The 15,656-nt window shown below is 49.1% G+C and overlaps 1 protein-coding gene across 1 annotated transcript in view; it reads right to left on the bottom strand.

Moving 5' to 3' along the window:
- CIP2A (cellular inhibitor of PP2A) overlaps positions 1-14,392 on the bottom strand; it is a 112,924-nt gene extending 98,532 nt beyond the window's left edge. The window contains exons 1-3 of the mRNA XM_075336572.1: positions 14,209-14,392; positions 13,993-14,140; positions 1,840-1,952 (exon numbers count right to left, since the gene is read on the bottom strand). Coding sequence (XP_075192687.1) covers positions 1,840-1,952; positions 13,993-14,140; positions 14,209-14,310 — 363 coding nt within the window. The 5' untranslated portion in view covers positions 14,311-14,392. The remainder of the gene's footprint in view (positions 1-1,839; positions 1,953-13,992; positions 14,141-14,208) is intronic.
- Positions 14,393-15,656: the final 1,264 nt, after the last annotated feature.

Raw genomic sequence — 15,656 nt, 5'->3', positions numbered from 1 at the left:
AGCCTCATTTACATATTAATTCAAACTCTAATTTCTTACTAAGAGAGTAACGGACTGGTCTTGTAGCGGTATGGCTGGACTTGTCTTTGAAAGAACTACCTGCACTTTATAAATAGTCTTTCTGGAGACATTTTTTCCATCCTCAGCCATATGAGGACTTGTTTTTTGCGTGACAAGTTATACTTTTGAATGACAGCATTAATTTTATAATCTTATGCACAGGAAAACAAGGAAAAAATTCCAAGTGCGTTGAGACTGCAAAAAAGTGCAATTCCACAATTGTTTTTGTGTTTTTTATGTACCATGTTCACTATATGGCAAAACTAACCGGGCAGTATGATTCTCCAGATCAGAACGAGTACATGGTTACCAGACATTGCATAGGTGTTGTCTTTGTGTTATTGTTTTTTTAAAATTAAAAATAGTGGAAAAAAAATCTGAAATTTGTAGCCAAAACCCTTATTTTTGCTTGTGTTCCCATTTTCCATGATCCATAACGTTTTCATTTTTCGGGATGTGAGGGATTATTTTTTGCACCCTGACGTTTTTACTGATACTATTTTGGGGTAGATGTGATGTTTTGATCAACTCTTATTGAATTTTATTGCAATGTTACGGCGACCACAAAAAATGTAATTCCGGTATTTAGATTTTTTAATGTAATATTTAATAGACATTTCTCAACACAGCGATACCAATCATGAATATATTATTTTTTTTAATTGTTTTATTTATTAATGGGGCAGGGGGGGGGGTGATTTCAACTTATGTCTTTTTTCATTTTTTTTCGCATCTTTAATTTTTTTTTCTTTACACTTTTTAGTGTATTTACTAGTTTCCTTAGAGGACTTGAAGCTGCAATGAGCTGATCGCTTCTGCATCAGCACTGCTCTGCACAGCAGAAATCATGAAACCCAGCTCACAGTCAGATCATAATGACAAAACAGGAGTTATCGGCTGACCTCTGGGTGCCATGACAACTCATCGGCACCCCGCAAACACGTCATGGGCATTCCAATAGAAGCGGGGAATGACTCCCGGCTTGCTCGCGAGTGTTAAATCTCGGTGTCAAAGAGGATTTAACTGGTTAACAGCCAGGGGCGGATCTCCGGTCCACCCGTAGCTGTTGAAGGCACATAATGGCTGATTTAATCAGCCATCATGTGCAGGGAATGATGTGGGCTCAGTGTGCTAGCCCAAATCAAAGGCAAAGGCATAGACAAGACTTTTGCCGTACATATACGTCAAAGTCCAGAAGGGTGTTAAGACCCATGGCAGATTGGTCTGTAAAGGATATATGCATCTGTATACAGAGGCCGTGCAATCAGCCATCTTCTTTAGTATAACTTGTAAGAAAAGACTCTAAGGCCATTTGCCCATGGGCGCTCGTACCTGTGGATATATTCGCAGGTACGGCCGCATGTTTCCCGCAGCTGCCCGCCGGCATCCGCAGCTATTTTTAGCTGCGAGTTTCCAGTGGAATAGCTGCGGGAAACATGCGGACTTTCACGCGATTTACCTGCGGACGTCCCGGCCTCTATCTCCATAGCGGAGGGCCGGGATCTCCGCAAGTAAATCCGCATGAATAATTGACATGCAGTTAGGTGCGGCTGTTGGATCTCCGCAGCCGCACTTTCCGCAGCGTGGACACAGACACTCCCCATGTCCCATAGGGTAACATGGGGAGTGCCTGTACACGCTAGAACCTGCGGATTTATCTGGAAAATCCAGAAAAATCCGCAGGTTTTCCGCGGCAAACTCCGCAGCAAAAAGCTCCCGTGGGCACATGGCCTTAAGCTAAAATACGGTTTCAAACCCATAAACACTGTACTCACAAACCTGAAACAGAACAGGATCATTCAGGATGGAGCTGTATCTATGAACCACTCCGGCCAGCACACTGGTGACATTGTACGTAGCATGAAGAGTTTCTGTGGTCTGAATGTCAGAAGCTATAAAGACACAGAACAAAGAAATATTACAGAAAACACGTTATGATATAATACACTGTGAGCACAATTATTAGGCAAGAGAGTATTTTGCCTTAAAAAAAAAAAAAAAAAAAAAAAAAAAAAAATAAAAAAATCACACTGCACTCGTGGTACACCGGTGTGCTACGCGTGCACAGCGAGAATGGCAATAGTCGGCTACGGAGGAGAGAGGAAGAGAAATCCCTCCCCTCCGCAGCACCAGCCCGCCCCTCCTCCATCCCGGCCCACCCCCCGCAGTTGAGGTCCGCTCGCACAGTCGGACCTTAGTCATAGGGATACTAGCATGACACTCTGCTCCTGCTATAATGCCAGCGCGAGCCGAGTGTCATGCGAGCATCGCACTAGTGCCCCGTGTGGCCCCGGCCTTTAGGCAGCTTGTTTTAGATTTTACTGATTTTGAAAAGTCAAAAATTGTTGTCTTATAGAGGGACACATTACTCTTGAAATTACCAAGATATTGGGGAATTATCACAGGACCATCAAATATTTTGTTGCAAATAGTCAACATGGTCACAAAAAAAAAAAAAAGTCTAGAGAAAAGGAAAAAAAAAAAAAAAAAAAAAAAAAAAAGGAAGCACATTAACTGCAAACATTTGTCAAGAATCAAACATGAAGCGATCAGGATCCCATCATCCTCCAGTTCTGTCATATTCCAGAACTGCAGCCTCCCTACAGTGCCTAAAAGGACACGGTGTTCAATACTCAGATACGGCCAAGGAAGGAACGCTGAAAGCCGGCCACTACTGATCAAGACCAGGTCAAAAAATATCTAAAGACAGTTTTTTTTCAAAGGTTTTATAAATTGATGAAAGGAGAAAAACTCGACAGACCAGATGGATGGGTCTATAGCTGGATAAGTAATGGGCACAGACCTCCAGTTTGACTTGGACGTCAGTAAGTCAGAGGTGGGCTACTGCAACGGGCTGGTATTAAAGGGAACCTGTCATCATAAATTTAGCTATAAACCTAAAAGTTTCCCCCTCTGCAGCTCCTGGGCTGCATTCTAGGAAGCTTAAATCTTCCATGGGGGCGGGCTGCCTGATGTACGTTGCTGTCCTCCTGCCAATTTACGCCGCCCCCGAACGCTGAATTTCAAACCTTAGGACGCCGCCCCTGGGCGCCCGTGGTGCCGCGCACGTGCTGTGCTACTGTAGCGGTGCCGTGCACTGCGTGCACGTGTGACCGCTGGTGACGCTTTGCGCGGGCACCGATTGCTCCGTCCGCTCCTCCCATCTATTTCCTGCTGCTGAGCAGGATGGGAAGGAGGTGACGTCCGGTCATCTGGCCAGCGAGCAGAACGCTGGAGGAATAGGCGAAAGTGCGGTCACGAGGTTATGGGAGGCACTTGCTGATGACACTCACAGCACCGCCCATAACCTCGTGCCCGCGCAAAGCGTCACTAGCGGTCACACATGCACGGCACCGCTACAGTAGCACAGCGCATGCGCGGGACCACGGGCGCCCAGGGGCGGAGTCCTGAGGTTTGAAATTCAGCGTTCAGGGGCGGCGTAAATCGGCAGGAGGACAGCAACGTACATCAGGCAGCCCGCCCCCATGGAAGATTTAAGAAATTTGCATACAAAAAGGTACAAGTTTGTAAAGTATTTATTTTGGAATAAAAGGGGCCACAAAAACTATAGGAAGCTTCCTAGAATGCAGCCCAGGAGCTGCAGAGGGGGAAACTTTTAGGTTTATAGCTAAATTTCTGCTGACAGGTTCACTTTAAAGATGAGCTAGCTGGACCCTTTCCGGGTTAAAGAAAAAACTTCAAAGCCTACTGCAAGTTTTCAGACATTTTCTTCAATAAAGTTTCTTCAATAGAAAAGTCTACATCTTTCACGAAAATCAAGAGTTTTATCCATTGCATGGATCAAAGCCCTCCACTGCTTGGCTAGCTAGTAAAAGACATTAAAAGGGAACCTGTCAGAAGGTTTTTACCTTATAAGCTACGGCCACCACCAGTGAGCCCTTATATACAGCATTCCAGAAAACTGTATATAAGTGCCATTTTAAGCGCCTATAGGTGCACTGGTGACGTGGTCGCGGGACGACGATGGGTTGGTATGACATCAGGGGGTCTGCTGAAGACATCCGTGCTTGTCATAGCAGCGCTCCTTTGAAACCTACCTGTGGCCGAGCATTTTCACTATATGTAGCAATGCTGTGGGACTAGTAGAAGAAAAGAAAAAAAAAAAAAAAAAAAGGGAAAAAAAGCTAAAAACATTTTAAACATGAAAAAACAAGAGTTCAAATAACCTCCCTTTTGCCTCACTAAAAATAAAGATAAAAAATAAAAAAATAGACATATGGTAGCGCCATGTGCTGAAAAGTCCGATGTATTAAAATCTAGACATAATTAAACACAACTAGCAAACACTGCAAAAAAAAAAAAATTCAAGTATGCCAAAATTACGGGTTTTTTTAGGTTGCTACAATACCACAAAAAATGCTGTAACAACAGATCAAAACATCGTATCTATCCCATAATGGAATAAAAATGTTCTCTTGTGCCGCAAAATAAAAAACATCACACAGCTCCATTAACCAAAAAATTAAAACGTTACCGGTCTTGCAAAATAGTGACATAACCCCCTCCCACCAATTTTTATTTTTTTTTTCCAAACATCTGATTTTATTTCCTCCCACTAAAATAAAAAAAAACTGGACATATTTGGTACCGACATAATTGTACCGATGAGGAGAATCATACTGCAAGGTCATTTTACCAAAAAATGTACACCATAAAAACGATTCCCAAAAACATGTCAGAATTGTGTATTTTTCACAATTTCTCCACATTTGGATTTTCTCTCTGTGGGTGATATGATGTGGGTAATATTGATGGTATCATTCATAAGTAGAACTCGTCCTGCAAACCTCATATGTCTGTGTGGACAGAAAAATAAAAAAAGTTATGGCTCTGGGAAGAAAGGAATGAAAAAAAAACGAAAAAAGCAAAGAAGGGAATTTTGTTTACTTACCGTAAATTCCTTTTCTTCTAGCTCCAATTGGGAGACCCAGACAATTGGGTGTATAGGCTATGCCTCCGGAGGCCGCACAAAGTATTACACTAAAAGTGTAAAGCCCCTCCCCTTCTGCCTATACACTCCCCGTGCTCCCACGGGCTGCTCAGTTTTGGTGCAAAAGCAAGAAGGAGGAAAAAATTATAAACTGGTTTAAAGTAAATTCAATCCGAAGGAATATCGGAGAACTGAAACCATTCAACATGAACAACATGTGTACACAAAAAAAAAACAGGGGCGGGTGCTGGGTCTCCCAATTGGAGCTAGAAGAAAAGGAATTTACGGTAAGTAAACAAAATTCCCTTCTTCTTTGTCGCTCCATTGGGAGACCCAGACAATTGGGACGTCCAAAAGCAGTCCCTGGGTGGGTAAAATAATACCTCGTAATAGAGCCGTAAAACGGCCCCTTCCTACAGGTGGGCAACCGCCGCCTGAAGGACTCGCCTACCTAGGCTGGCATCCGCCGAAGCATAGGTATGCACCTGATAGTGTTTCGTGAAAGTGTGCAGGCTCGACCAGGTAGCCGCCTGACACACCTGCTGAGCCGTAGCCTGGTGCCTCAAAGCCCAGGACGCACCCACGGCTCTGGTAGAATGGGCCTTCAGCCCTGATGGAACCGGAAGCCCAGCAGAACGGTAAGCTTCGAGAATTGGTTCCTTGATCCACCGAGCCAGGGTTGATTTGGAAGCCTGTAACCCTTTACGCTGGCCAGCGACAAGGACAAAAAGTGCATCCGAGCGGCGCAAGGGCGCCGTACGAGAAATGTAGAGTCTGAGTGCTCTCACCAGATCTAACAAGTGCAAATCCTTTTCACATTGGTGAACTGGATGAGGACAAAAAGAAGGTAAGGAGATATCCTGATTGAGATGAAAGGGGGATACCACCTTAGGGATAAATTCCGGAACCGGACGAAGAACCACCTTGTCCTGGTGAAACACCAGGAAAGGGGCTTTGCATGATAGCGCTGCTAGCTCAGACACTCTCCGAAGAGAAGTGACTGCAACTAGGAAAACCACTTTCTGCGAAAGGCGTGAGAGAGAAATATCTCTCATTGGCTCGAATGGTGGTTTCTGAAGAACCCTCAGCACCCTGTTCAGATCCCAGGGTTCTAAAGGCCGCTTGTAAGGAGGAACGATGTGACAAACCCCCTGCAGGAACGTGCGTACCTGTGGAAGCCTGGCAAGGCGCTTCTGGAAAAACACAGAGAGCGCTGAGACTTGTCCCTTAAGGGAGCCGAGCGACAAACCCTTTCCCAGTCCAGATTGAAGGAAGGACAGAAAAGTGGGCAAGGCAAAAGGCCAGGGAGAAAAACCCTGAGCAGAGCACCACGACAGGAAAATTTTCCACGTCCTGTGGTAGATCTTGGCGGACGTTTGTTTCCTAGCCTGTCTCATAGTGGCAATGACGTCTTGAGATAACCCTGAAGACGCTAGGATCCAGGACTCAATGGCCACACAGTCAGGTTGAGGGACGCAGAATTCAGATGGAAAAACGGCCCTTGGGATAGCAAGTCTGGTCGGTCTGGTAGTGCCCACGGTTGGCCGACCGTGAGATGCCACAGATCCGGGTACCACGACCTCCTCGGCCAGTCTGGAGCGACGAGGATGACGCGGCGGCAGTCGGTCCTGATCTTGCGTAACACTCTGGGCAACAGTGCCAGCGGAGGAAACACATAAGGGAGCTGAAACTGCGACCAATCCTGAACTAAGGCGTCTGCCGCCAGAGCTCTGGGATCTTGAGACCGTGCCATGAACATCGGTACCTTGTTGTTGTGTCGGGACGCCATGAGGTCGACGTCCGGCACCCCCCAGCGGCAACAGATCTCCTGAAACACGTCCGGGTGAAGGGACCATTCCCCTGCGTCCATGCCCTGGCGACTGAGATAATCTGCTTCCCAGTTTTCCACGCCTGGGATGTGAACTGCCGAGATGGTGGAGGCCGTTGCTTCCACCCACAGCAAAATCCGCCGGACTTCCTGGAAGGCTTGCCGACTGCGTTTGCCGCCTTGGTGGTTGATGTATGCCACCGCTGTGGAATTGTCCGACTGAATTCGGATCTGCTTGCCTTCCAGCCACTGCTGGAACGCTTTCAGGGCAAGGTACACTGCCCGTATTTCCAGAACATTGATCTGGAGCGATGACTCTTGCTGGGTCCACGTACCCTGAGTCCTGTGGTGGAGAAAAACCGCTCCCCACCCTGACAGACTCGCGTCCGTCGTGACCACCGCCCAGGATGGGAGTAGGAAGGATTTCCCCTTCGATAATGAAGTGGGAAGAAGCCACCATCGGAGGGAAGCTTTGGTCGCTTGGGAGAGGGAGACAGTCCTGTCGAGGGACGACGGCTTCCTGTCCCATTTGCGTAGGATGTCCCATTGAAGAGGACGCAGGTGAAACTGCGCGAAAGGGACTGCCTCCATTGCTGCCACCATCTTCCCCAGGAAGTGCATGAGGCGCCTCAAGGGGTGTGACTGGCCTTGAAGGAGAGATTGTACCCCTTTCTGTAGTGACTGCTGCTTGATCAGCGGAAGCTTCACTATCGCTGAGAGGGTATGAAACTCCATGCCAAGATATGTCAGCGATTGGGCCGGTGTCAGATTTGACTTCGGAAAATTGATGATCCACCCGAAACTCTGGAGAGTCTCCAGGGTAGCTTCGAGGCTGCGTTGGCATGCCTCTTGAGAGGGTGCCTTGATCAGCAGATCGTCCAAGTACGGGATCACCGAGTGACCCTGAGAGTGTAGGACCGCTACTACAGTAGCCATAACCTTGGTAAAAACCCGTGGGGCTGTTGCCAGACCGAACGGCAGTGCCACGAACTGCAGGTGTTCGTTTCCTATGGCGAAGCGCAGGAAGCGCTGGTGCTCCGGAGCAATCGGTACGTGGAGATAAGCATCTTTGATATCGATCGATGCAAGGAAATCTCCTTGGGACATTGAGGCGATGACGGAGCGGAGGGATTCCATCCGGAACCGCCTGGTTTTTACGTGTTTGTTGAGCAGTTTCAGGTCCAGGACAGGGCGGAAAGACCCGTCCTTCTTTGGGACCACAAACAAGTTGGAGTAAAAACCGTGGCCCTGTTGCTGAAGAGGAACCGGGACCACCACTCCTTCTGCCTTCAGAGTGCGCAGCGCCTGCAGAAGAGCCTCTGCTCGCTCGGGAGGCGGGGATGACCTGAAGAATCGAGTCGGGGGACGAGAGGTGAACTCTATCTTGTAACCGTGAGACAGAATGTCTCTCACCCAGCGGTCTTTTATTCGTGGCAGCCAGGTGTCGCAAAAGCGGGAGAGCCTGCCACCGACCGAGGATGCGGAATGAGGAGGTTGAAAGTCATGAGGAAGCCGCTTTGTTAGCTGCCCCTCCGGTGGTCTTTTTAGGACGTGACTTAGACCGCCATACATCAGAGTTCCTTTGCTCTTTCTGGGGCCTCTTGGACGAGGAGAATTGGGACCTGCCCGCGCCCCGAAAGGACCGAAACCTCGACTGCCCTCTCCTCTGTTGGGGCATGTTCGGTTTGGGCTGGGGTAAGGATGTATCCTTTCCCTTGGATTGTTTGATAATTTCATCCAAACGCTCGCCAAACAATCTGTCGCCAGAAATTGGCAAACTGGTTAAGCGCTTTTTGGAAGCAGAATCTGCCTTCCATTCCCGTAGCCACAAGGCCCTGCGGAGTACCACCGAATTGGCGGCTGCCACCGAACGGCTCGCAGAGTCCAGGACAGCATTAATAGCGTAAGACGCAAATGCCGAGGTCTGAGTGGTAATGGACGCCACTTGTGGCGCGGACGTGCATGTGGCTGCTTCAATTTGCGCTTGACCTGCTGAGATAGCTTGTAGCGCCCATACGGCTGCGAATGCTGGGGCAAAAGAAGCGCCGATCGCTTCATAGATGGATTTCAACCAGAGCTCCATCTGCCTGTCAGTGGCATCTTTGAGTGAAGCCCCATCTTCCACTGCAAGTATGGATCTAGCCGCCAGTCTGGAGATTGGAGGATCCACTTTGGGACACTGAGTCCAACCTTTAACCACATCAGGTGGAAAGGGATAACGTGTATCCTTAAGGCGCTTAGAAAAACGCTTATCTGGACAAGCATGGTGATTCTGGACTGCCTCTCTGAAATCAGAGTGGTCCAGAAACATACTCGGTGTACGCTTGGGGAACCTGAACCGGAATTTCTCCTGCTGAGAAGCCGACTCCTCTGCTGGAGGGACTGAGGGAGAAATATCCAGCATTTGATTGATGGATGCAATAAGATCGTTCACTATGGCGTCCCCGTCTGGAGTATTAAGATTGAGAGCGCCCTCAGGATCAGAATCCTGATCCGCTACCTCCGCTTCATCAACTCGAGATTCCCCTCGCTGAGACCCTGAACAATATGATGATGTCGAGGGAAAATCTAAGCGAGCTCGCTTAGTCGGTCTGGGGCTGGGGTCTGTGTCAGAACCCTCAGCCTGGGATCTATGAGATACCCCGGGAGGACATTGTTGGTCCAACTGAGGGGGGCCAGGGAAAAAAGATTCAACAGAGTCCCTGTGCTGAGATACCGGCCTGTACTGCAAGGCTTCTAGTATCTTAGCCATAGTCTCAGAGAGTTTTGCAAACTCTGTCCCCGTCACCTGGACATTGTCAGCAGGTGGCTCCCCCTGGGCCCCTCTTAGCAGAGGCTCTGGCTGAGCAAGTGTCACAGGGCCTGAGCACTGTATACAATGAGGGTCAGTGGAACCTGCCGGTAGTGGGGTCGTACATGCGGCGCAGGCAGCATAATAAGCCTGTGTTTTGGCACCCCTGCCTTTTGTGGGCGCCATGCTATTATCTTCCCTAAGCAACACAATAGGGTATATAGCCAGAAATCAACTGTGCACCATACAGTGTAAAGTATATACCATAAACAATATACAGTATAGTTACACTACTGCACAATGGGGCTAGCACCACAGGTGCTGCTTACCACCCGCTTCAAGCGGTTGTGAGGCCACCCAAGCCCCTGCCTGGGTCTCCCAGACTTTGTCCCCCTCTGCTGCGTCCGAGGAGCTGACAGGAATGGCTGCCGGCGTCCTGAGGAGAGGAGGGAGTCGTGGGCGTGGCCGAGAAAGTGCGGGAACTGGAGCCGCACTGTGCACAGTGAGAGGGGTGGAGTATGCAAAGCATGCTCCAGCCCTCAGTGCTGCTCGTTCTGTGCAGCTTCCCGCCCTTCCCCTGCCTGTCAGGGCTGAGGGCGGGAGGAGAAGGAAACTAGGCCGCACAAAGCCGGGGACTCGAGTAATAAGCGCGGCCGCCGTATATGCGCGGCCAGCGCGGAAGTCCCCGGCGCACTACAAGTCCCAGCCGCGCCGCAGTGTTTCCGTGGCAGCGGCGGTCAGCGCGGCAGTCCCTATACATAAAACACACTCAGCAACGCTGAGTGTGTAATGGCACATTTTAACCCGGTCAGCGCCGCGGTCCCCGGTGCACTAGCACACCCAGCAAAGCTGTAGTGTTGCTGTGCGCAGTCCCCACAGGAATACAGAGTACCTCCACGTAGCAGGGCCATGTCCCTGAACGGTACCCGGCTCCTATCCAGCAGGCTCCACAGGAGTTGTGGATGAAGCACGGTCTCAGTGCCTAGAGACCGATAGGATCCCACTTCACCCAGAGCCCTGAGGGGGATGGGGAAGGAAAACAGCATGTGGGCTCCAGCCTCCGTACCCGCAATGGATACCTCAACCTTAACAACACCGCCAACAAAAGTGGGGTGAGAAGGGAGCATGCTGGGGGCCCTATATGGGCCCACTTTTCTTCCATCCGACATAGTCAGCAGCTGCTGCTGACCAATCTGTGGAGCTGTGCGTGCATGTCTGCCTCCTTCGCACAAAGCAAAAAACTGAGCAGCCCGTGGGAGCACGGGGAGTGTATAGGCAGAAGGGGAGGGGCTTTACACTTTTAGTGTAATACTTTGTGCGGCCTCCGGAGGCATAGCCTATACACCCAATTGTCTGGGTCTCCCAATGGAGCGACAAAGAAAACAAAAATGCAATGCGTCATAATAATAATAACAATGACATGGACCCTTCTTCACCTGACCTAAACCCTACTGAGAGCTTGTGGGCCTGTTGTAAACAGGAGATTTACAGTGAAGACAGTCACCTCGCTGAACAGTGTCTGGGAAGCTGTGGTTGGTGTTGTCCAAAAAGTTGTTAGTCAACGGAATAAGAAACAGACTCCATGGGTGGAAGGATTATGACTGTCATGGAAAAGAAGGGGGGCTATATTGGCCCTGATATTTTTCTGAAACGTCAAATATATTTTTGCTCATTCAGAATTGTTTGGTTATAATTTTCATTTCAACAGATGGAAATAAAGAACAAATGGGAAAATGTACATTTTATTTTAGTTGCATAGAATATCTGGGTGCAGAAATATTAAGAAAGACAAACTTTTTTTATATTTTTAATATTTACAAGAAATATCTGATAATAGTCATCTATGAAGATGAGACTAGTCTTTTAACAAGTTTCACATTTGTCTAGCACTACTCTTACAGCACAAGTTGTTAAAGTAGCTTCAGAATGTTGTACTCTTAAAGAGAACCTGTCAGGTGCAATATGCACCCAGATACATGAGCAGTTCTGGGTGCATATTGCTAATCCCTGCCTGACCATCCCTGTATACACTAGCATAGATAAAGAGATCTATAGCAAATGTTTTTCAAAGGATCCTATATTATATGCTAATGAGCGCGGGAACTAGGCCCTAGGGCATTACTTACCCCAATTAGTCCGCCCCCTTAGCATGTTAGCACGCTCACAGGGGTGTATTAACATGCTATTCAATTCAGCATCACCAGCGGTGACAAGCGTACCTGTGTTTGCTGTGACCGCGCTTCTGAATGCATGTCACTTCCGGTCATGCGCAGTAGACCTCTCTGAATCTGGGACGCGTACACCTAGCTTCATACTGTGCATGACCGGAATTTCCCGGCATTCAGAAGCGTGAACACAAGTACAACCGGCACCGCTGGTGACGCTGCATTGACTAGCATGTTAGTACGCCCCTGTGGGCATGTTAAAATGCTAAGAAGGTAGCTGATCGGGGGATATAATCCCCTTGGAACTAGTCCCCGCACTCATTAGCATTAGATAAAAGATCTTTAGAAATACTTTTTCTAAAGATCTCTTTATCTATGTTAGTGTATACAGGGACAGTTAGGCAGGGATTAGCGATATGCACCCAGAACTGCTCCTGGTTCTGGACGCATATTGCACACAACAGGTTCCCTTTAAAAAGTGTATGAATCACAGCTGCTTTTGAGAGGGAGGGATTAATTTCCCAATCTCCTACATTATCAGCTGATGCGATTATCGCCCTGCACTCCGGTTAGGGGTACTTCTCACATAGCGAGATCCCTGCTGATTCACAGTTTTTGTGACGTACCAGTGACCTCATTAGCAATCTCGCTGTGTGTGACACTAAGCAGCGACCTGGCCCCTGCTGTGAGATCGCTGCTCGTTACACACAGTGCTGGTTCATTTTTTTCTCGTTGCTCTCCCGCTGTGAAGCACACATCGCTGTGTTTGACAGTGAGAGAGCAACGATCTGAATGTGCAGGGAACAGGGAGCCGGCGTCTGGAAGCTGCGGACGATGGTAACCAAGGTACACTTCAGGTAACTAAGCGAAGCGCTTTGGTTGGTTACCCCATATTTACCTTAGTTACTAGCGTACGCCGCACTCAGGCTGCCAGCGCTGGCTCCCTGCACACGTAGCCAGAGTACACATCGGGTAGCTAAGCGAAGCGCTTTGCTTAGTAACCCGATGTGTACCCTGGCTACGAGTGCAGGGAGCCAGCGCTAAGTGGTGTGCGCTGGTAACCAGGGTAAATATCGGGTAACCAAGCGCAGCATTTTGCTTAGTTACCCGATATTCACCTTGGTTACCAAGCGCAGCCTTTTTTCCACGAGTCGCTGATGGCTGGTCACTGGTGAGATTTGCCTGATTGACAGCTCACCAGCAACCATGTAGCGACGCACCAGTGATCCTGACCAGGTCATATCGTGGTCGGAATCGCTGGTACGTTGTTTAGTGAGACGGTACCCTTACAGTGGGATGTTTCACTTGCACCCATGGACTTGTATGGGTTTGTGTGAATACAGATAGGATTACACCCGCAGTATGGGAATGACCCCATAGAGTAACATGGGTCTCAGTGGAATGTGATTTGTTATCGCATTCCTCTCGGCTCGTTTTACGCTGTGTGCCCTGGCCCTTATTCAGCAATTATTTATTTTCTGTTTTTTGGGTTGTTTTTTTTTTTTACAGGTTTAACTAAAACAATCTAAACCATAAAATACAGTGAGATACCCTGATGTGAATCTAATTAATAGTCTGTCCACTCTGATGAAGTGGAAGAGGCTCTGGCTGTACAGCGGCGGCAACGGGACAGCCCCACGAGCGCGGCGGCAACGGGACAGCCCCACGAGCGCGGCGGCAACGGGACAGCCCCACGAGCGCGGCGGCAACGGGACAGCCCCACGAGCGCGGCGGCAACGGGACAGCCCCACGAGCGCGGCGGCAACGGGACAGCCCCACGAGCGCGGCGGCAACGGGACAGCCCCACGAGCGCGGCGGCAACGGGACAGCCCCACGAGCGCGGCGGCAACGGGACAGCCCCACGAGCGCGGCGGCAACGGGACAGCCCCACGAGCGCGGCGGCAACGGGACAGCCCCACGAGCGCGGCGGCAACGGGACAGCCCCACGAGCGCGGCGGCAACGGGACAGCCCCACGAGCGCGGCGGCAACGGGACAGCCCCACGAGCGCGGCGGCAACGGGACAGCCCCACGAGCGCGGCGGCAACGGGACAGCCCCACGAGCGCGGCGGCAACGGGGCTGCCACAGTGACAACACCAGGACCACGTCACCAGGCTGTTGTGTACAGAGAGGGGCAGGAAGCAGAGGGATTATAGTAGCTGGAGATACACACAGAGCAGGTGCACGGGGTCTCCTACCCAGGCTTGTCAGCAGCTGCACAGTCTTCAGGGTGACGGCAGGGCTGCAGCTCGGGTCCTCCATCAGCTCCACCAGGCTGCTCACACACTCGCCGGGTAACACGTGGCTGGACACGAACAGCTTGTTCAGCTTTAACCCCAGGATGGCCTGTGAGATGGAGAAGTGGGTTACACGGCGGCACCGCGGCCACAGCCTTCCGTCCCCGGTCACTGTACCTCCAGCTGCCGCTGTAGCGCCCCGCCATTGGCCTCGTTCTTGCAGCTCCTGTACTGCGCCACTGCCAGCAGCAGGCTCTTCATGCAGGATAATGGCTCCATGGCGGTAACACCGGGCAGGAGCTCCGGGGAACAACACTCGGGCGCTCCAACCTAATTTCGCGCTCTAAACTTTCATGTTACTTTAGGGCAGGGCGTGACGTCAGCTATGGAAGCCGGCAAGGGACAGAAGAGCTGAGAAGGCGCAAGGGGCGCTGCAGCCGCACAGTGACCTCATATTAATCAGCCTCACAGTCCTTCACTCTGTTCTATTCATATTGCGATATAATAGGTGTTATTAGCGCAATATGCAATAGATCAAATTCTAGAGGAATTATTTATAAGCTTTTGGGGATCAGATCCCTATTTCAGAAAACCTGACATTATCTCTTCAGCACCATTTTTCGTTTTCGTTTTTTCCTCCCTTTCTTCCAAGAGCCTTAACTTTTATTTTTCTGTCAATATAGCCATATGAGGGAGGAGTTGCACTTTTGAATGACACCATTCATTCTGCTCCATAGTGTATTAGAAAACAGGAAAAAATTCAGAAAGCGGTGAACATGCAAAAAAAGTGCACAAATATATATTTCTTTTAACTTACTATATGGTAAAGCTGACGGGGCATTATGGTTCCCCAGGACAATTTGCGTTCACAGATACCAAACGTATAATGTTTTCTTATTTAAGTGTTGAAAAAACTAGAAAATTGTCAAAAAAAAGACTTGTGCATTTGTTGTCATTTTCTAAGACCCGTAGCGTTCTCATTTTATAAGATCTAGGGCTCCATTTTTAGTAACACTAGTTTTGGGAAGATGTGATGTTCTGATTGCCCGTTATTGCATTTTATTGCAAGGTTGCAGCCAGGGGCTAGCTGGCACATTTTAGCCTGGGGGGCAATTATAAGGGTATGTGCGCACGTTGCTTTTTACCTGCTTTTTACCTGCTTTTTTGCTGCTTTTTCTTCTGCGCTGTTTAATGCCAAAATGGATGTGTTCTTCTATTCAAGCAAAGTCTATGGGAATTTGGGTTTCTTGTTCACACTATGTTGTTCAAAATGCTGCCTTTTTGAGGCAGAACTTTGGTCAAAAACTCAGCTTTGCAGTGAAAAACCCAAATGGCAAAAACAATTGACATGTTGCTTCTTTGAAAAGCTGAGTTTTTGACCAAAGTTCTGCCTCAAAAAGGCAGCATTTTGAACAACATAGTGTGAACAAGAAACCCAAATTCCCATAGACTTTGCTTGAATAGAAGAACACATCCATTTTGGCATTAAACAGCGCAGAAGAAAAAGCAGCAAAAAAGCAGGTAAAAAGCAGGTAAAAAGCAACGTGCGCACATACCCTGAGGCAGTGGCCCTCAAGTTGCGTCGGCCCACCTTTGGTCTGTTTATCTCTGGCCACTGCATTAAG

Source organism: Anomaloglossus baeobatrachus, chromosome 2, assembly GCF_048569485.1.
Source record: "Anomaloglossus baeobatrachus isolate aAnoBae1 chromosome 2, aAnoBae1.hap1, whole genome shotgun sequence".
NCBI classification, from domain to species: Eukaryota; Metazoa; Chordata; class Amphibia; order Anura; family Aromobatidae; genus Anomaloglossus; species Anomaloglossus baeobatrachus.
The sequence above is the reverse complement of the archived record's forward strand: the minus strand, read 5'-3'. Positions and strand labels throughout refer to the sequence as shown.